We start from the raw sequence: 20977 nt of genomic DNA on the forward strand, positions 1-20977 counted from the left end.
TGTTTTCATTTAAGTTCTTATTTACGTTACGTCATTTTAAATATTTCTTTATAATTTGATGTTTACTATAATTCGGAACATGGGGTTAAGTTTCAGTGGGTTTAATTAACCTTTGGAAGTATAGGTTAAAAGCATGAATAAATTTAAAATAGGCATTAAATATTGAGTTTTACAAAAAAAAGAAAAAAAAAAAAAAAAAAACTACAAAGCTACGAAAGTATTTTACAGAAAGAAAGGGCATTATTGACAATAACAAAAATTGGGGACAGCAGCTTCGAGGCGTTACAGAAAAAAACTACTTTACGAGAGAATGCCACGTCGGAAAATAATAATAATAAGCCAATAAAATAAAAAACACGCCAAACTCGTGGTGCTTCATATCAAAATCACGTAGAGAGAGACACATTTGGTCAATCCGTTAATTATAACCGCAAACGCGGTGATCTCATAAACGCCAATAATATATATCATAAATGATACTTTCGAATCCACAGTTAACACAATTCGATAGTATCACTTACCACTTACATTTGGAACTTTGAAAACGACGACAAAAATTATATTTTTGATACAAACTTCGTTTTCGTTACTCCTCCAAGAAAATATCATATTTTTGGTGTGTGTGTGTGTGAGAAAATGTCAAAAAGTTTTATTAGTATTAATTTATTTTGTATAGTATTTGAATGTCTTCTTCATGAAATTGTTTTTCACCAAAGAGTTTGGACATGTCAGATTATTAATTTCCGTCCACAATGATTGCCTAAGCTACAAAATAAATGTAGTCTCACGAAAGCCCACAATTTTGACTACTAGTCTAGTACTATGTACAGTTTATGCAACCTTTTATTGACTTTATGTGTATTTCTCAAGCTTGCATTGATTGAGTTGAGGCCTTGAGGGTACACGAACTATTGCTTTCTTCATTCGTCTTCATGGGTAAAGTCGTAAAGAAGAGATTTAGAGATCAAAGCCGGATTAAATTTAATTAAAATACAGATTGAATATAATATTTTTTTTTGAACAAAAGATTGAATCTAATTAGATTAAGTGATTATGACTTAATTTGAAGTGGTAGTAAAATAAAGTTGGTGTAATTTTTTTTAAATAGCATTTTCCTTTTGTGATAAATAGAGAGGCAAAAAGGTTTGAGAACTTTATTAGTGTGAGAATGTAAAAAAAAGCAACATAACAAGAGAAATAAAACTGCGGCTAAAGTTGACACATCCCTAACATTAACAACTAACATCAAAACTGCAGCAAAGAAGGAAAAAAGTTCTCAATTCTTCAGTTAGTCTACTTTCAAATGTTAAACAACTAAAAATATTCACACACTTAATATTTTTGCTCACTTTTTCTAGTTTCAAAGTTTAAATAGTAAAAAAATTAATATATATATATATATACATATTTATGTATCTATATGTTTTTATTTTTATGGAATTATTTTACTTGAAATGACATTCTTAAGGTTTTTATAAAGTCTTACTAAAAAGTTTAAGTTTTTTTACAAGGTATTTGTAAGGTTCTTATAAAGTAGTTTTTTTTTTGTCGTCTGATAGAACTTCGAAAAATGTTTGAAACATTACAAAAACCAAAGAATAAAAAGAAAATAAAACAACTAAGCCGCCTCAATCCTCACTTGATTGTGGAGCCAAGAAGGCCCTCCAAATGAAAGATAAGACTGAAGTCTACCATCTCTCGTTACACTTTTTGCAATTGTCAAGACAACAGTGTTTGCAGAACTCGCAACAGCAGAAGCTCTCCAAGATGTGAAATTGGATAAGCTCTCGTGTATAGTACTCAGTAGAATACTGAACCGCGGCCAATCAGCAGGGTTGTTAACCGCCTCTATAACCATGCAATTATCCAAAGCAAATTCCACTCTATCAATCTGGAGTATCACAAGAGCTTCCATCGCCCATAGGAGACATTGTAGCGCGGCTACAAAACGTGATTCAGCGGCTGGGATTGCATCCCTCGCGTGATAGAGTACCTGGCCATTAGCATCCCGTAGAATCCATGAGCCACTCGATAGTATCGAAGAACTATACCACGATGAGCCAATATTGCATTTAACAAAACCATCTAAAGGTTTGGACCATTTTCTTTCCAGAGTACCCTGCTTCGTGTGAACTTGTAGCGTAGAGTCTATCGGCCTAGACTTGACCGTCTGCCATTGAATTGTATCCTCTTGCGCTTTGAGAACTAATTCTCGTATATCTCCGTTTTTTCTTTGGAATATCAGGCATTTCTATATTTCCAAATTCTCAATAATATCCATGGAATAGCAAGCCTCACTGAACCGGAAATCTCCTTATTCTCCATAATATCCATGGAATAGTAGTTATATAGTATTTTTAAAGCACTTATAAAATTTTGTATACGTATAAAGGTAGTTTGTGTATGCTTTTACAAAATTACACACTTATTTCAATGTACTTCAAATTTTTAGAAACATTTTTGATAAATTGTTTTTAAAATTTTATTTTAAAAAGTGGTTTGTGAAAGAAAGAAAAACATTTTTTTTAATTGTCGGAAAACAAAAGCAAATCTAACCCAGACCCACTTGGTGTTTCTGTTCGTCCAATCAACTTTTTGGTCTGGGAGAGATTCTTCTTTTTTTTCGTCCAATCAACTTTTTGGTCTGGGAGAGAGATTCTTTTTTTTTTTTTTTTTTTTGTCAAAGGTCTGGGAGAGATTCTTCACAAATAACATTGTGTATGATTGGTAAACACAAACAAAGCTTTACAAATGCTACAGTTTTGATTTTTCCCAATCACAAAAATTTTATTAACAACTTTATTAAAAGTTTTACTCAGTTTTTTTGTACACCTTTCGTATACAGCTTTTTCTTACAATTTTGCACTATTGCATAAAAGCTTATAGCTTTTCTGTACTGCTTTAGCTACATTACCAATCAGACCCATTACTTCTTACTTTCGTGTCCGTCAATGATATTGGTTCGTTTATTACTGATCACTAGGAGACTGTATACATTTTGCATATGTATTTTTATTTGTTAGATTAGAGGATTTCTTACAAATTGATATAAGTTAAATGTTGATTTAATTGATAGTGTCAATCTAAACGTGTTTTAACATCTGAAATAATATAATATGCTTACAAATATATTCAAATTATATATATATATATATATATATATATATATACTTTTGCTTAAATTTTGATTTTCAAAAAATATAGTTCAGGACAGCTTTGCATTCTTCTTATGTGCCTAATCTAAATGATAAATATATCTTTTGGCTAATAGAAAGTCTAATGCCAATTCCATCATGGGGAATACATGCATAGTATCTCCAACTATCAATGGACCGTGGAAAAACTACTACTATCAATCCAAACGTTTTGAGTTTTGACATACACGCTTTCTATACATATACTTCAATACAATGGATTTTTCAATCCGGATCTTTGTAAAATTTAAATTTTCTATAATTTTGTGAAAATTAACATTGACATACATGTATATCAATTAACTATTAATTTTCGCCCACTAATCCGTCACAAGACAGTTAAAATGACACATAGTTAATCCAATACAACACCATTTGGCTATGTATAGACTCAAAACAGTGTTGTTTTAAATATAAAATATATTTTAAACAAGTACATTTTTTTTCAGCCAAATTCCATTGAAATGGAAAACCCATTAAGACTGCTACAAGCGGTTTACGGAATAAGCCCAACAAGCTGGACTTTTACATATTATGATAAGGACAAAATATCTTAAAAAATTCTACACAATAAAAGTCTAACTTTAGAACACGTATGTGGACGCGTGTGATGCGTTTGATAAGTCTCCAATGCTCGCCGACAATAGCCTTCCGCTGCAAGCTTTGTTCATCTCATCACCGCTTCACCGTCAAAGCTGATATCTTTGTAGATCCATAAAACTCTTTATATGATCAGCTTAAGTCTGATTAGCCAAAACAAGTACATCTAAAAATTAATTTTTTTAAAAAAGAATGAAAAAGTATATTTTTTTTCTTCATGATCATTGTCGATCATCATCATGGTCCATTTCTAATATGTATGACTTTGGTATTTATCTTTGTTGCATTAGTTCGGCATTTATATGAACTATATTAGTGTTTTTTGTCAGGATCTCTCTCAATTTTAATGGACCACAATACTAAGATTCGTGTATCATATCAACCACAATGTTAAGATTCTTCTATCATATCAACGTTCAATGTAGTTAAAGCATATCCAACGGTATCTTATGAGTATTACACTAATATTTTTTTAATATAATTTGGTTATTTATAAAATTTTAAGTATAAATAAAATTTAGCCAATCATATTAGGACAAATGCACTTTTTATACATGTATTTCAATACAATACATATTTCAACCCGAACTTTTGGGAAGGTCAAATTTTATACAATCTATTATGTGAAGACTAACATTGATCTATATATGTTAGTCAACCATTAATTTTCGATGACTAAACTGCCATAAGATGGATGACATGACACATGACTGATTCAATATGATGCCTTTTTGGAACCAAAACAACGTCGTTTTGAATATGAAATAAATAATTTTAAAACTTAATTTTAAACAAAAGAGAATAAATAACTAAATAGTTTTATTTATCTCCAACCTCATTGTGATCCATTTCCAATGTATGAAACTTTTTGTATTTACCTTTGTTGCATTAGTACGACATTTATATGAACTATATTAGTATTCTTTGTCGGATATCTCTCTATAGTACTACTGGACTTCAAATTTTTAATTAATCGATCATATAGAAACTGTAAACTTATGTGTAATTGTAAATAAATTAATGTTTTTTTTTGTTTTTTTGCATCGATAATAAAAGTACTTAGTCTTTGATTCGTCAAATAATTTTCCGAACAAACAACATAATAAATTATGTATCGTTATTGAAAACCAAAAAAATATCATTGTGAACGGGTGTGTCCATTCTTTTCCTAGATTGAAAAATTGATATATATTATGATATTTGATGAGTTTGGACTTTTGGACGCATCGACACTCTCCAATTACATTAGAATCTAGATATTTTATTGTGTTTGATGCATAAATGAAAGATCAAAGACGAGAAGTTAATTCTATTAGTATCTGACATGCCACATGGGGGACTTTTATACTCTCACATTATATATATTAACCGTCTTTCTTAATCAAATACTAATTAAATTCTTATTACTACTAAAGTTGCATATTATCCAAATACATCACGATGATATCACATAGTTAACAACTTAACATCACTTTGTCTCTATAAAGGAATTAAGAAAGCATAAATTTTAGATAAGATTAACTTTATCTTACCAAAGAGTCTAGTGACTCTAGTCAAACTTTGTCCAGTTAAAGGAATAGATATAGAATTTGCTAATGAGTTGTCACTACAAGTAAAACAATGATTAAACCATAATTTCAATTATTAATCATCAGATTTAAATCAGAATCTTGGATTCGTCAGCGTTATAAATTTATAGTGAATGCATCAACCATATACTATCATTTTTTCCATAGATAAACCAGAACATTATGATTGTAGGTTGCTATATTTAGTAGCCTACGTTGTTATAAATGCATACATATGCGGACTTGGAATTATGTAAGTTGTATTCATTTCTATTCATGTGAGACCAAGAACTCGAGAATCTCGTGGCGTTGTTGTGTCCACGTTGTATTGAATAAGAATGAATATGGATAAGTTTCCGAGTAGAAAAGTGGAACTTTTTATCGTCTATAAAATAAGTAATTGAGTTGTTTTATTGCACAATTGTGGATAAGCTAAGTCTCGAGTAGAAAATTGGAACTTTGTATCGTTTTGTAAGAAGTGGTTGAGGTTTTTCTTTTTGCCACCTCACCAGGCTTATATTAGTATAATCCAAGTGTCAAAACATAGGAAAAAAACAATAAACCCATTAGTACAATTTCGTAAAGATAAGAATTTGTATTTGTTTTGATGAGATTTTTCATAATATTTAAGAAAAGTAAATTTCATTTTAAAATGATTTACTCAAGCCCACTTATCCTCTAATGAATGAATCTAACCAATAAAAAACACGACTAAAAACACTGTCAAAATTCAAAAACAAACTTAAAAAAAAAACATGACTTAACCAATAGATTTGATTGTGATAAAAAAAAACCCCAATAATTTGCATGCCAAGAATATCAAAGACAAAAAGAGGCCCACATAGCCCCATATTTACTCCAGAGTCTAGACTAAGGCATCCAATTATGGGCTTTTTGACCAATGCCACTATATACATATTTTTGCTATTCTATTTAATGAGAAATACGCCAATGGTTAAAAGTTAAAAAACTTTAAAGTCTTGGCTATGGAGTATGGACGACAACAAATCATATATAAACTATTATCCCTAGCACAAGTGAGTCCATAATTTACCCAAAGTAAAAACCAAAAACAATGTGATTGAAAGCTTTTTCGTACACGATCTAGTCGATGACTAGTATAAAGTATTGGGCCTATCCAAAATTTGTATGATTACTGGCATGCTTATCTTTTCAAACATAAAGTATTCACATTGAGAGTTGGTACCACCGTGTCGTAATGGATGTAACATTCATCACCGTCCCGAAACTAACGGTATGTGCATCGATGGGATTGTCCGGTTGTGAATTATGGTGGTTTCCCAGGCACTAGGATGAGTGGTTGGTGGTTAGCAAAAGATTCGATGTGAGATCTGAACCGTTTAATCAAGGAGTACAAATGTTTTTGGGTCCATATTTGTTAAACTATCATCAACCATCTTTCTTAAACTATTCACCGTACGTCCGTACCCATTGAATTTACACAAAACAATTGAATTGTGTGGGTCTTAAAAGAGATGCTAAGAAACATGAATGGTCTTACTCGTACGAGTGAGATTATTTATGTATATCATTGCCGAGAAGACTACCACTATACATATTATCGAATTCAATCATCTTAGGCCAGGCTTTTATATGCACCATTTAAAGTCGACTTTTTCACAAAATTACTGCATAGACAAATTCTCAGAACAATGAATTTAGTAAACAAATTATTCAAGTCTATAATTAAATAAAAATTACAATGTAGAGAAAATAATAAATATATAATAAAGCTTACGATAAACCCCTACACGACCTTTCTCTTTACATTAAAAAGGTTTTTCAAGAATCATGAATCAATAAAAAGATGGGATAAAAACTTCCGAAACTTATACCTCAACAACCCAAACACTTGAACCGATCATGTCAACATACGACTTCCGCAGTGACTGTACCGGTTTGGTCTACAAAAGAACAGCTATTGACTAGTGAACCGGTCTGATATAGGACTCGATCCGGTTTGGTTCTGGTACTATGACAGAAACATCACAAGAACCATTACAGAGATCACCAAACGTTTCACTCCCTCATCATAGAGACCTGAGAGATAAAAAAAGAAGAGAATACACAACTCAGATTACTCGAAAGAACCGACAAAGTTCTTCTCTTTATGCAGTATGTAAGATGGAAAAAAACTTACGGGGTTGCGAGGATGCAGCAGCAGGAAGAGCCGGGATTCTGACAGCTGTAAAAGAACCAAACAACATTGCATGCAAGCTTAGAACAAAAAGAGAGCAAAATGTCAGAAATCAAGAAGCTGAATATGGTAACTACGCACGCTTTTTACAGGTAGAGGCTGTGGATTGAGAAGATGAAGGCCACGGAGCAGGAATGTTGTCATTAAGGTCACATGTAAAGCTTATTCCAGTATCTTGATCATATATCGCATCAGATGGTAAGCTTGGTAACAAACAACCAGATTCTTTATACCAAAAAAAGAACAAAAATATTCAAGTTAAAAAAAAAATGGTTTTTAGGTTTGTTGAGATGATGAATAAGTAAATAAAAATCCAAGAAATAAATTCACACCTTGGTTTCCAACTGTTTGTATCCAACCACAATGCATCATCAAGCACGTTAAGATAAACAAACGGGTTAAAGATGTATTATGAACTTTAAGGAGTGTAAAAAAAAAAGAGAGAAGCTGCGGGAATAAAGTAAAAACCTTGAAGAGAGAAGTCCTTGAGACTGATATGACAAACGCTGAATATATTTTTAGTTATGTTAAGCTTCTGTAGTTTAGTACCGAGGCTGGTTGCACAATCTAAAGCTTGCAAATTGGTCATAAGTGTTTGCTTTTGCAAGTGAGACACATAACTCTCCATTGCATGGCAACAACCCGTTTGATTACTCAACTCGTTACTGCAGTTACCGCCAATATGCCTCATGTGAGGAAAGACAAGTGGACAAACTGAAACCAAATATACACAACAATGTGAAAATGTTCACCCACAATCAAAAAATTAAAAAGTAAAATTCAAATTGCTTTTTACCTTTATTGATTTTGCAGTTTGCTAATCCTCTGAGAGTTTCCTTAGTCCGAGAAGGGTCAATTTTAGTAGCGAGCCAGCGGTGTACTATGCTCTTGCAGTCATTGATCCTATCTGAGTTATCGGTTAAAGGTTCAGATGCTTTAAGAGATATATTCGTAGCAGCATCGAGTATCGCATTTTGGCAAACCTCTTCACAACATTCCTTCACAGGATCGATTTTTTCACAAGCCAAAAGAAGTTTTGCTGTATCTACCGTGCTTTCAAACTCATCAACACTGATTACAGGGCACGAAGAAGAGGTGAGATTCGACGAGTGAACAGAACAGATCTTATTAAGCTGACTTGAACCGCCTTTGCCCACCAAGATTTGCTCTAAATCAGATATACAGTACTTAGACTGGGTTCTGTTTAGAGCAAGCAGACCGGTTTCTTTGCTCGCTTTACCAAGGATTATGGTGAGTGTAGCATCAAGCTGAGGACAACACATCACATTGGCTAACAAAGGAGCAAACACAGTCCAACAGTTGTGTGAAGTTGTCTGAATCAAACTCTCGGAAGCAGTAAAATTCAGCGAGCAAAGCCCTGAAAAATATCCAAACCAGACCGGTTACTAAAGAGCGTTTACACATAGATACCAAAGGTAAATCACAATAGAGGGATGTGATCAGGTTATAAAACAAGAACAAAACCTGATAGTTTGGGCATGGTACTGTTTATATATGGAACCATTGGAGAAGGTGCAATGAAAGGAAGAAACGGTTGAGGAGAAGTATCTGGTGATATCTCAGGTAAGAACTCCTCAGGTTTCTTAGATGAACCTAAACCAATAAAAAAGGTAATCAAAATCATCACACTTCTTCTACTATAACCTAAACTAGATCAAAACCCCTGAAGAATTAGAGCATCTATAAACCCTAATCTAAGTAACCTAACCTAACCTAAACATGGTGAAGCTTGTAAACCCCAACTAAGTTCAACATTTACACCACAAATTCAATCAATTTCTACATAAAGGAGGTAAATTTAACAAAGACTTATCACAATAAACAAGTAGATTGTTCCAAAACAAGCGAAATCTGATTCGAATCAGGATAAAAATACGAAACTTTTATCTATCAAACAGAAACATAATTAGGAAACTTTTCATAAAACCCCAAATAGAAAGAAATAAAAAGCAAAGAGAAATCAAAACTCACATAGAGAGAAGAGAAGCATGGATTGAAGAAGAAGAACCACGAACAAACCCATCTCAAATTCAGCCCTTCTCTTCATTATTTACTCCCTTCTTCCTCGAGCCCCCAAAAGAGAGAGAGAGAGAGATCACAAGGCTCTGTCTCTTATGGTCTCTTTCAAAAAGCTTTGGACTTTGGGCAAATGAAGTCTTTATTTTGAGATTCTGTCTTTTTCCCACTAGTGAGAAAGTCCGAGAAACAGAACAAAGAAGAAGAACAATTTTGGACACACCCAAAAAAAAAAAAAAAAAAAAAAAAAATTGGGTTGAGAGAAGAAGAAGAAGATAAACACAAAAACAAAGTGGGAACCTTTTAGAAACAGCTGTCTTCTTCTTCGTCTTCACAGAGAAATAGAGAGAGAGAGAGAGAGAGAGAGAGAGAAGACCCCACAAGCAATGAACACAGTCTGTTGTGAAAGAAGCAAAGAGAGAAGAGAGAAAGCGAAGAGAGCGCTTGCTTGAGAGCATTTATTATTTACTCCTCCCCACCCCATTTAATTCCCCCCCCCCCCCCCCCCCCCCCCAACTTTCTCCTCTCTCTCTCCTCGGATTTTAATAACCGGAAATTAAACCCGAACCGGAATCTAAACCGGATTTTTCACTAATTATTAGAAAATCGGAATCAATTTAATGTACCTACTAGAGTCATCTATGATCTATGTACTGGATTGAAATGTTCATAACGAGCCAAACCAGTGGATCTGTTTTTTTTTGGGTTGCCAAACCAGTGGATTTTGAAGCTGTAATTAAACATGTTGGTTTAGAGCGGTTCAAACTGGTTTTCTTGTGTAATGACTAATGTAGCATTCATTTATAACTTGGTGACTTTGGGACATGAAAGATATGTGATATATATAAAGTAAGGCTATTATTGTGGTTGTATTTAATTTCAACTAAATATGTTGTTACATTAAATATATAACTTTTTTACATTCTTCCCATAATTTTCAGTTTTTAAATTTTTTGGTCCATAACTTTAAGGAATAACTGTAACCAGTATAATAAATTAATCGATTCTACAAAGTACAAAAGCTAATTACTAGTGTAGATGAATTAGTGTTTAGTATTGATTTCAGACATTTTAGGATCTAGCTCTAGTGTAATAGAGTTATGGCCCCAAAAGTCATACACGATTAAATTAGAGTGTATTTATTTCACAATCTTAATCAAAAGTCAACTTTTTAACTAGGGGGATTCAAAAATAGGTCGTTTAGGAAAATTTATTCGAAGAGAAATATGAAAAATCGGTGAATTATATAGTTGACGCAAAGAAAAAAAAATGTAAATTAACAAAATAGCTTTCTTTTTATAGTATATAATACTAATAGTAACATTTATTGAGGTTTTTTACTTTCTGATAGTTGTCGTCGTGCTGAAGAAATGGAACACTGATGGCATGTGACTGTGCTTAAGGCGTAGGGTATGGCACGTGAGTGGAGCCGTGCTTTGCTGCTTTTCGGAAGATAAGAGCATTTGTGCTGGAGCTGGACTATTAATGGGCTTATAACAATGCCCACAATTTGATAAGTGAGACATTTCAGACATTTTTAGCCAAAAACAATCTTGTAAAATGAGACAAAGGAGTATTTATTTTTCAAAATCAAAATCATAACATATATGTAAAAACAGATGAGAGCGAGGATTGGAGATGACAGCAAAAATGATGTGAACTTAGAGTCTTTTTATCTTGAAAGTTATAATTGGCATCACACACTTCAATCTTATTACCATCATCCTAAAAAGGGCTAGTCTGCTCATTTATATGGTTTTCTATGATTAGCGAACTAATTAATACTAGTATTTTATGATGTGATGATGCCAATTTTCAATAGACAAAATGTATAACTTCAATGTACTATTTTTAATTTTGTCATTTGAAATTATTGGATTTGGTAATGGCAGTTGAGATTATGATTCTTTTTCGAACATAAATAGACATGTAAGGTTGTGAGTGAGCTAAGATATTGTCATTTTCTTTGTCGCTTATAAAAGTTACTTTCAAAAATCACATATGTTTTCGCTTTGCCCTGGACAAGTTTTGGAAGATTTTGAAGAATTAATATGATTTTTTTTTTGGTCAACGAAGAATTAATATGATTATACTTACATTTGATATCCTCATTGTCACAAAGTTGAGTAACGAGCATGACCTTCCCGCACCTGAGAGCACTAAACACCGTAAGGCTGTCCATACATGGAATTGTCAAGAAGTCTTTCTTTAGCTCCATCAGTTGCCAGTCCAATCCAACATGCTCTATATTATATCCACAAATAAAAACCTAAATCCATCATCTATGTTGTTTTTCAAACAAAAAGAAAAGGAAAAAAAAAAAGTCGATCAAGCAAAAAAAATTTGGGCCGATGGGTGAGTGGCAGAGAAAACCCCCCAAAACCTAAAGAAATAAGAAGTTCAGTTTTCAGATCCCTTAAAGAAAACAATCCCAATACTAATGGAGACAAGGACATTGCTAGTAAATTTGATTGATCATAAAAAGAAAAATCTTAGGCAAGGTTTAAACTTAATCTTAAAATTTCAGATTTGAAAATCTTAGTCTCTATACTATTAAATGATATCACGATCGAAAATGTTGTCAATCTGAGTCAAAATCGCAAATTACCGATCAGGTTCATGGGTTGTTCCAACTTTGTTGGATGTCTTCTTTCTTTCCCCCAAAGATGTCTCTTTTATAAAATAGTGGAGTACACTTTATTAAAAATAAAATCATTCATCTATATTATATATATATATATATATATTTTTTTTTTTGTATGTTTCTCATGCATACATATTATGTAATCTCTAAGTTTGTTTGTTCATTGGTTGGCTAATGATCGAGGGAATCTACAGATCCAATCTTGGCCTGCCTTACGGCTTTGCACATGGCCAATCATTTTCTCTTTATAGTTCTTGACAACCAATGCTTATAGCTTAAGAGATAGCAAAAACTATATCATGGTAATCCAATTAATCATTAAATATTTATTATGTATCTTAAAAAATACTAGTGATCGACATTCACTAGTCGACTAGAGTTCAAACTTTTAATTGTGATTTTGGTGGTTGATGGTTTCTGTTAATAAAAATGGTAAAAGCGGCAGCATATCACAAGTTTAACATGATCATGAGTCTCCTTTAAATATGTTAGTTATGAAAAAGCAAAATATTAGTAAGTAAGTTTTTTTTTTTTACATGATAAAAGATTAATTTATTAGAACCACGTTTTCATACTTCTCTCGGAAAGTCTTGCTGGTTTCTTCTGCCGGAACCGTCTAAAATACAATTTCGGCCATCACTTGAAGACACTAAGATTCAGCTCCGTCTTACAGGTGAGCCGGCATAAGTGACGCCTCTCACCAGAAGACCAGTGCTCCTCTCTTTCTACTGTAACATCCTTAAATTTGCAAAGAAGGAAGGAAGAATAAGTACCGTTTGGAAGAGCACAAGAGTATGGAGCAAAGAGAATATATCTTGTAGTACCTGAAGTACAAACAAAGAGGAAGACAGGTGGAAATCGTACCCAACAAATAGCCAGATCTGGTACTTCCTTACTCTTTATAGCTCCCTTTGATACTTTTTATAAAATCTCTAGCCAGGTGAGAAGAACTTTGACAAACTTGGAAGAAAATTTTCAGCCTCATGGCTAGAACCCTCTCACCTTTGTGTGAAGAACTTTTAAACTACACCAACGAAGAGCATTCAGCAAGTCGCTCAACGTAAACTTCTCCAAGATGGATAGTAGAATCCCCTATCATCTGAAAGGCAAAGCTAAAGCAAGTGACTACTCTCCTCACCCTAGGAAGAGAATAAGAGCTCCAGAGATAGACAATGCGGATCTTATTCAAGAAAACTCCCTCACTCTTATTGTAAGACTCACAAATCCAGCAGTTCAGAGGCTCTAGCCTCTCTTTTCTTTTCTCTCCAAACGCTGGAATCTGAGAGGCAAAGCTATGCGGTCAGATCTTGGAAATGGGTGCTTCCAGTTCATCTTTGAATATGAAGAAGACATTCAGAAGGTTATTGATAATAAGCCTTACCATTTTGACCAGTGGATGGTCATCCTTCAGAGATGGGAACCGATTATCTCTCCAACCTTCCCATCCCATATCCCTTTCTGGATAGAGCTGCAGGGACTCCCAAAACATTTCTGGGAAAGAGAAATGTTATACTCCATAGGAAGAGAGCTGGGAGAAGTTGTGACTCATGAGATTACACCAGCTGCAGTCAAGCTGAGAGTCATGGTAGATGGCCTCAAACCACTCACAAAGGAGACAATAGTGGAATTTAAGGATGGCAAGGAGGTCTTGGTCACCCTGGACTACAAGAACCTTAAGAATCATTGCACACATTGTCAAAGACTATCTCATGAAAAGAAAGACTGCCCGGGTCTAAAGCTTATTGGTCCCACTAACAAGAAGCATAGCATCTCCCCTCTACCTAAACAGAGTACAAGAGATAAACCACGACTTGACTACACACCTCGAGAAAATAGACGAGGATCCACAGAGAGACTTCCTAAATCCTCAACCTACAAACAATTCAGAGAATACTTACCCTCTAACAAGAGGAAGTATGATGATAGGTATCGAGGAGACTACTACTACTCTGAAGAAAGACTTACTAATCATAGTAAAGGACCGAATGAAAGATCTCCAGTTAGATCAACTGGGACATACATAGGAGACAACTATAGAACATCCGCTAGACAGCCTGACTTTTCCTCTAGACCTAATCTACAATGGAGAGAAAAACTTACCTCAAGGGATAGCCCCAGAAGGGAGTTCTCTGAGTCATCAAGATCAAAACGACCATCCCTTGAGAGAACACTGACTAATGAAGTTACTCCACCTCCTCCCCCCCCAATCCCTACAACTGAGGAGATAATGGGAGACCTTAGAGAAGTCACAGTGCAGTAAACCAGCTGTGCAGACCCCACAGAAAGCGCTGTAAGGAAACAAAGAGTATTACAAGGTGAAGCTAAGGATCTGATGGCAGAAACCGCAACCCAAGTGTTAAAAGTTGTAACTCTTGCAAATCAAGCCTACCTGAATAGAAGAGAGGAGCTTCAGAATGGCCCTGTGATGGAGACTCAACTGTTGTCTAGTCCAAACTCTGATCTCCCCATCCTATCTCTACAAAATTCAAAGAAGAAAAGAGGTCGACCTCCCCTACATAAACAGATCAACAAAAGTCCACTAAGACTGACTGGTGCAAAGTCAAGTAAGAGAAATAAAGTAATCATTCAAAGCTCATCTAAGAAAAGAAACACTCCTGAGAGAAATACAGAAGCAGTGGCTGGACCTAGTGGTTCAGGAAGAAGAACCCCCGCAAGACAGAGGCTGACTTTGCAAGAGGAACCAAACAGTGAAACTTCAAATAGAGCAGCACCAAAAGGAGTTATCATACCTGTCATAGTCAAACAAAAGGTGGATTTTCACAATCCACCAAATCCTCTTCCTTAAAAATTCTGAGCTGGAACTGTTGTGGGCTGGAGAATCCCATGACAGGCCAGCGTATACGTGAGATGTCCTCTTCTATCTCACATGATATACTATTCCTTATGGAGACGAAGAATACTGATGAAAATGTTGAAAAGATGTTGGATTGGCTGAACTATCCCTCACACACACTCGTCTTGCCTCATAGCCCTGGAGGTGGAGGCTTGGCACTATACTGGAAAAAAAAGTGGATGTTACAATCCTGAATACTTGTCAGAATTACATGGACACATCAATATGTTATGCGGGAAGACTTTCTTTGCCACATTTGTCTATAGAGAGCCGGAAAGAGCAAAAAGGAAAGCAATCTGGGACTTACTTACTTTACATGGTCGCAATAGAGAAGCTCCTTGGTTCCTAACCGGTGATTTTAATGATATTGTGGATCCTTCAGAGAAACAGGGAGGCCCACCCAGACCAGAAAGCACCTGCGTAGACATCAGATCTTTCATGGCTGAGTGCGACCTTTATGATCTGCGACACTCAAGAAAATTTCTCTCTTAGAGAGGGATGAGATACGACCACTTAGTTCAATGCAGGCTGGACAGAGCAATGTCAAATGGAGTTTGGGCCGAGGAGTTTCCATATAGTCATAGTGTGTACCTGCGCTTTGAAGGATCAGATCATAGACAACTTATGACTGTACTTGATCTCACAAAGAGAAAAAAGAAAGGTATCTTCAGGTATGACAGAAGATTAAAAGACAATGAGGAAGTTACAAACCTCATTAATGAAGCCTAGAGCTCTGACCCACATGATTCTATGGAGGAGAAGATAAGTAGATGTCGAAATGCGATTATAACCTGGACAAGAGAAACTCAGCAAAATAGTCAAAAGCATATCGAGGATTTAAGGGCAAAACTAGAAGAAGCAATGTCAAGCCTAGTCCCTAATCCTCTTCTGATCTCGACTCTTAACTCAGATCTACTGCTGGCGTACATGAAAGAGGAAGAGTTTTGGAAGCAGAGTAGCCGAAACCTTTGGCTGGCCCTGGGAGACAAGAACACGGGATATTTTCATGCTATTACTAGAGGCAGAACAGTGGTCAATAAATTTTCTGTTATAGAAAATGAGGAAGGAGTTCCAACCATTGAAGAAGCTCGTATCTTGAAAGTTATCACTCAATACTTCCAAACTTTGTTTACAACCCAGGAGGGAGAGAGAGCCACAACAGTCCATGATGCAATCCAACCGTGCATTTCTAATGAAATCAATCAAGTGCTAATTGCCATTCCATTTTCTGAGGAAATCAAGAAAGCATGCTTCTCAATTCATGCGGATAAAGCACCGGGACCTTATGTTTTTTCAGCTAGCTTCTTCCAATCTAATTGGCAGACTGTGGGGCCTCAGATCATAGTAGAGATACAAGACTTTTTCTCAGCCAATACACTGCCAACAAAAATAAATCTCACACACATCAGACTTATTCCAAAAATTCAGAGCCCCAAGAAAATGGTGGATTACAGACCTATAGCCCTCTGTTCTGTTTTCTACAAGATCATATCAAAACTACTGGCAAAGAGGCTCCAACCAATACTACAAGGAATCATATCAGAAAATCAGTCTGCATTTGTTCCTAAGAGAGCAATCACATAAAATGTTTTAATCACTCATGAGGTACTCCACTATCTGAAAACTTCTGGAGCTAAGGAGAGGTGCTACATGGCTGTCAAAACAGACATGAGTAAAGCTTATGACAGACTCGAGAGGGACTTTATCAAACTAGTCTTAGAGCGAATGGGCTTTCACCAAAAGTGGGTCAACTTGATTATGCAATGCATAACTACAATATCTTACTCATTCCTACTAAATGGCTCAGCTCAATGAGAGGTGTTACCACAAAGGGGATTGAGACAAGGGGATCCCCTCTCTCCATACCTTTTCATTCTCTGTGGAGAAGTCCTCTCAGGATTATGCTGTAATGCTCAACAAGATGGAAGCCTACCTGGAGTCAGATTGGCAACAAGAAGTCCGAGAGTGAATCACTTACTGTTTGCGGATGATACAATATTTTTCTGCAGATCAGATGAAAGAAGCTGCCAAACTTTGCTGGAAATTCTCAGAAAATATGAAGAAGCCTCTGGTCAAAAAATAAATAAAGGGAAATCAGCGATTACTTTTTTCAGCAAAAACGGAAGAAAACGTGAAAGAGAAAGCTCAACAGATTATGGGCATTCAAAAAGTTGGTGGCCTAGGAAAGTATCTAGGACTACCTGAATCTTTCGGGAGAAAAAAGAGGGATATCTTTAATGGAATAATTGATAAGAATCGACAGAGGGCCTTGAGCTGGTCCTCGAGGTTCTTATCAACTGCTGGGAAAGCCACAATGCTTAAATTAGTGTTGGCTGCAATGCCAACTTATTCAGTGTCTTGCTTCAAGCTCCCTGTTTCTCTTTGCAATTGCATAAAATCAGCAATGACTAGATTCTGGTGGGATGGATCATCAGAAAAGAGAAAAATGAGTTGGATTGCATGGACTAAACTTACAGAAGCCAAAACAGTAGGATGATTGGGATTCAGAGATATACCAAATTTCAACGATGCTTTGTTAGCCAAAATCTGCTGGAGAATCCTTACATATCCATCTTGTCTACTAGCAAGAATCCTGCTTGGCAAGTATTGTCATTCAACAGCCTTTTTAGACTGCAATGTTAAAACCTCTGCTTCACACGGATGGCGAGGAATATGTATTGGCAGAGACCTACTGAAATCTCACATGGGAAAGGCAATTGGAACTGGAGCAGATACTTCTCTCTGGTATGAACCATGGATTTCTCTTGGCAAACTTATCACTCCCATGGGTCCACCTACAGAGCAGAGTTTATCAATGAAAGTGCAAGATGTAATCTGTCCTATTACTAAGTCTTGGGACAGAGAGAAAATAGCCAGGTTACTTCCAAGCTATGAAAAGAAAATTTTAGAGCTCAGACCTAGCATGAGGGGAGCCATTGACCGCCATATATGGCTTCTCTCTAAATTGGGAGACTACAACGCTAAATCGGGGTATCAAGCAGCCACACAGATGGTGGAAAAACCTGAGATACCAACAACAAATCAGTCAAGCTTTAACTGGATGAAGGAGGTATGGAATATCAACTGCTCTACAAAACTGAAGTATCTTCTCTGGAAAGCCATGAAAGATATATTACCTGTGGGAGAAAATCTCAGATCAAGAGGAGTGGAGAGTTCAGCACTTTGCCCACACTGCTCACAACCTGAAACCACTCTCCACTTGTTCTTTCACTGTCAATCGGCTCATGACGTATGGACTTTAGCACCGTTCAAAGCCACCTTCAACCCAGATCACATCAACAATATGCGTATGGGGATCGAGGCTTAAAAATCGTGGACTACTCTTCCGCCTTCAAGGGTTGGTAATGCACCTCTGCTCCCTTGGATATTCTGGGCTATTTGGACAAGTCGTAACAAACGAATGTTTGAGAAGAAACAACTCACAGCACCAGATACCTTGTCTCAAGCTATTTCTCAAGCGCGGGAATGGCTTGCAGCTCAATTTACCAAGCCCTCTTCCCACGAATCTCGCTCCCACCGCCAATCAATACCTTTGCCTGAGTCACACCCTGGTACCATGAATTGTTTATCAGACGCTGCGTGGAAGAAGGAATCAGGTTTGACGGGCTTTGGTTGGATCTTTATAGATCCAATTACAAAATCAGAGATCCATGGCAGATCTTTAGCATCCAATGTCAGCTCAGCTCTCCTGGCAGAGGCGATGGCTCTCCATCTAGCACAACAACACGCCATAGATCTTGGATTCAAAAACGTCTTTTTTGCTTCAGATTCGCAGATGCTATTCAAAACACTCAACTCGGAGCCCTCTTCAAAGGAGCTCTATGGGATTCAACACGACATCCTAAATCTCTCTCTCACTTTTGATGAAATAGCTTTTTCTCATGTTCCACGGACCTTCAACCGTCGGGCAGATGAGATTGCTAAATCATCTTTATTATTTGTATTAATGAATCTATCTATCGAACCGATTGGACCGGTTTAGAATTTAATGAAATCAGGTTTTCGACAAAAAAAAAAAAAAAAAAGATTAATTTATTAGTTGCAATCATTAAAGGAATCATTCATTCATTGAACTAAAATAGTGGGATTAGTGAGCTTTATTTGGCCACCTAAATTAGCTAACATTGTAAACTAATAAAGGATTCGTGTCTGCGTAAAGTACATTTAACGTTTGTTATACGGTGTTTTCTGTTCTCACTTAATATAGTTAGACATTCAATTTGAAAGTGCATGAGGAAAAAACTATATTTATGTTTGCAGGTCACTCGAGATGGTATTACTATTAACATGAAGATGAAATTCTACAAACAAAATTCATAAAGAATTGTAGGTCACACAAAAAAAATTATTTAATAGAAAATGGTGTCTTTTCATTATCTGCACTTGCAACCACTTTTGTACTTGAAATTTACGACTATTAATGAATAGAATAAAGCAATGCAAGATGGAGGGACTAGGATCCCTACCTACGCCTTTCTAATTTCTACAAAATGTGGGATAAAGAGGACAAAGATGTTATGTTTTCGTTTGAAAAATAAACTGTGAATTAATTGAAAATGTAAGATGAGCATCAATGCAAAAAGGAAAATTAAAACCAAAGGTACAGTATATAGTAAAGATTTGTTTTCTTGAATTGAAATAAAGATTATTTATGGTTTCCTTCAAAAATATTCATGAGCCTATTTATGATCATGAATTCAAGATCAATTGAATTGTTTGGTACGTCTAAAAACAAAGCTAGGTTTGATCCTTTGCACTTGTATGCATGCCTACGGCCTATCTTTGTTGAAAGCAATTTCACATTTTTACAATCTATAAGATATATCATAAATACTATTGTGAAATATGAACTATCAAGATATATATATAGGATGATACTATAATTTTTGGTGGGGCTTATCATTGTGGGACACTGAGTGATAACAACACACTGACCGTTTCATCTCACAAAAATACAAGTACTACACTGACACCAAAAAATTCATAAAACTCAAAATTAGTTCCCTTCAAAGCTAAAGTATAATAACATTTTTTTTCTTTTAGCTTTTGTAGTAATTTTCATCAATCCTCCATCCATTGTAACAATATAATGTATGCAGTAGCTGTAAGATGTGTTATCATCCAACAATCATGCTGTATCATCCAAATAATATAAGTTTATAACATTTTAAATTTATTTATTGTAAAATATTTTTTTAATAAATTTTTCTCTTGTTGAAAAGAATAATTTGATAAGCTAACTCATATTACACGGATGTGATTATTTAGTTAATTAATTTGCTTCTGCATAACTTTTCTAATGTTAAAATAAATATACAATTGTGGAAATGTCTAAATTAAGTTGTTGCATCGAATAATTCGCCGTGTTGTATGTAATTTTGCACACATGCAAATAGATGATTGTTCTTCAGTTTGTGTATTACGAGATAATTGGCCACAACAATTGATGATATAATTAATGAGAAAAAAACCCTATATATAAAGAATTGTGTAATTTGTCAACATTTGTAGTGTAGTTGTTTTTGTTAATTTTTTTTTTTTAACTATATACTTAAATTGAAATTTTATCTGATTGCTACTTTTGGATAGAGTATTATAAAAAATAAAATAATGTGTAAGTTTGTAAGTTGTAACTGCTATTTTACTAAAACCTGTCTGATACTATTGTCTCTCATTCTCAGCCGTTCAATGTGGCCAGAGTGGGGTCTCTATATTTTGTACAAAGTACGTCGCAGAATTTTACAAGTGGAGCTCTCTTGCTTTTGTTATTCAATAATTCTATTAATACACCAAATGCTTATTAACTTTTGAAGTTGCCTAAACACACATATATATAGATTC

At 35.1% G+C, this 20977-nt stretch overlaps 2 protein-coding genes, 1 long non-coding RNA gene and 1 pseudogene across 4 annotated transcripts; 1 reads left to right on the forward strand and 3 right to left on the reverse strand.

Annotated features, from left to right (window-relative positions):
* Nucleotides 1-1618: 1618 nt before the first annotated feature.
* Nucleotides 1619-2334, reverse strand: LOC147941976 (uncharacterized). The gene is made up of 2 exons (XM_087458704.1): nt 2299-2334; nt 1619-2251 (listed from the first exon to the last, which is right to left on the reverse strand). Exons 1-2 carry the CDS (start codon nt 2332-2334, stop codon nt 1619-1621), a joined length of 669 nt encoding a protein of 222 aa, XP_087314830.1.
* Nucleotides 2335-7040: 4706 nt separating this feature from the next.
* On the reverse strand, nt 7041-10073 carry LOC104703792 (putative GPI-anchored protein At1g61900). Of its 2 annotated transcripts, XM_087460086.1 has the most exons (8): nt 9573-10073; nt 9066-9194; nt 8377-8958; nt 8049-8294; nt 7913-7924; nt 7662-7805; nt 7524-7568; nt 7041-7423 (listed from the first exon to the last, which is right to left on the reverse strand). In XM_087460086.1, the coding sequence occupies exons 1-8, from the start codon at nt 9646-9648 to the stop codon at nt 7356-7358; spliced, it is 1302 nt and encodes a 433-aa protein (XP_087316212.1). In that variant the 5' UTR covers nt 9649-10073; the 3' UTR covers nt 7041-7355. The 2 variants fall into 2 exon arrangements, with proteins under 2 accessions (XP_087316212.1, XP_087316213.1); XM_087460087.1 differs by lacking the exon at nt 7913-7924.
* Nucleotides 10074-10809: 736 nt separating this feature from the next.
* On the reverse strand, nt 10810-12325 carry LOC104703793 (uncharacterized). Its single transcript, XR_015562704.1, has 3 exons — nt 12226-12325; nt 11715-11861; nt 10810-11107 (listed from the first exon to the last, which is right to left on the reverse strand). It is a non-coding gene; the product is annotated as an uncharacterized LOC104703793 (long non-coding RNA).
* A 3228-nt stretch (nt 12326-15553) lies between these two features.
* On the forward strand, nt 15554-19118 carry LOC147941977 (uncharacterized; annotated as a pseudogene).
* Nucleotides 19119-20977: the final 1859 nt, after the last annotated feature.

The sequence above is a fragment of the Camelina sativa genome, chromosome 7, assembly GCF_030686135.1.
Source record: "Camelina sativa cultivar CO46 ecotype springtype chromosome 7, ASM3068613v1".
Taxonomy (NCBI): Eukaryota; Viridiplantae; Streptophyta; class Magnoliopsida; order Brassicales; family Brassicaceae; genus Camelina; species Camelina sativa.

What these genes read in the sequence shown, in the direction of transcription:
- LOC104703792 (XM_087460086.1), bottom strand. Translation starts at nt 9,648, where the DNA reads ATGAAGAGAAGGGCTGAATTTGAGATGGGTTTGTTCGTGGTTCTTCTT. An exon ending in CATGCTTCTCTTCTCTCTAT is followed by an intron (nt 9,195 to 9,572) that starts GTGAGTTTTGAT and finishes TTATTGGTTTAG; the next exon opens with GTTCATCTAAGAAACCTGAG. An exon ending in AGCCTCTACCTGTAAAAAGC is followed by an intron (nt 7,569 to 7,661) that starts GTGCGTAGTTAC and finishes GTTCTTTTACAG; the next exon opens with CTGTCAGAATCCCGGCTCTT.
- LOC147941976 (XM_087458704.1), bottom strand. Translation starts at nt 2,334, where the DNA reads ATGGATATTATGGAGAATAAGGAGATTTCCGGTTCA. An exon ending in ATAAGGAGATTTCCGGTTCA is followed by an intron (nt 2,252 to 2,298) that starts GTGAGGCTTGCT and finishes TTGGAAATATAG; the next exon opens with AAATGCCTGATATTCCAAAG.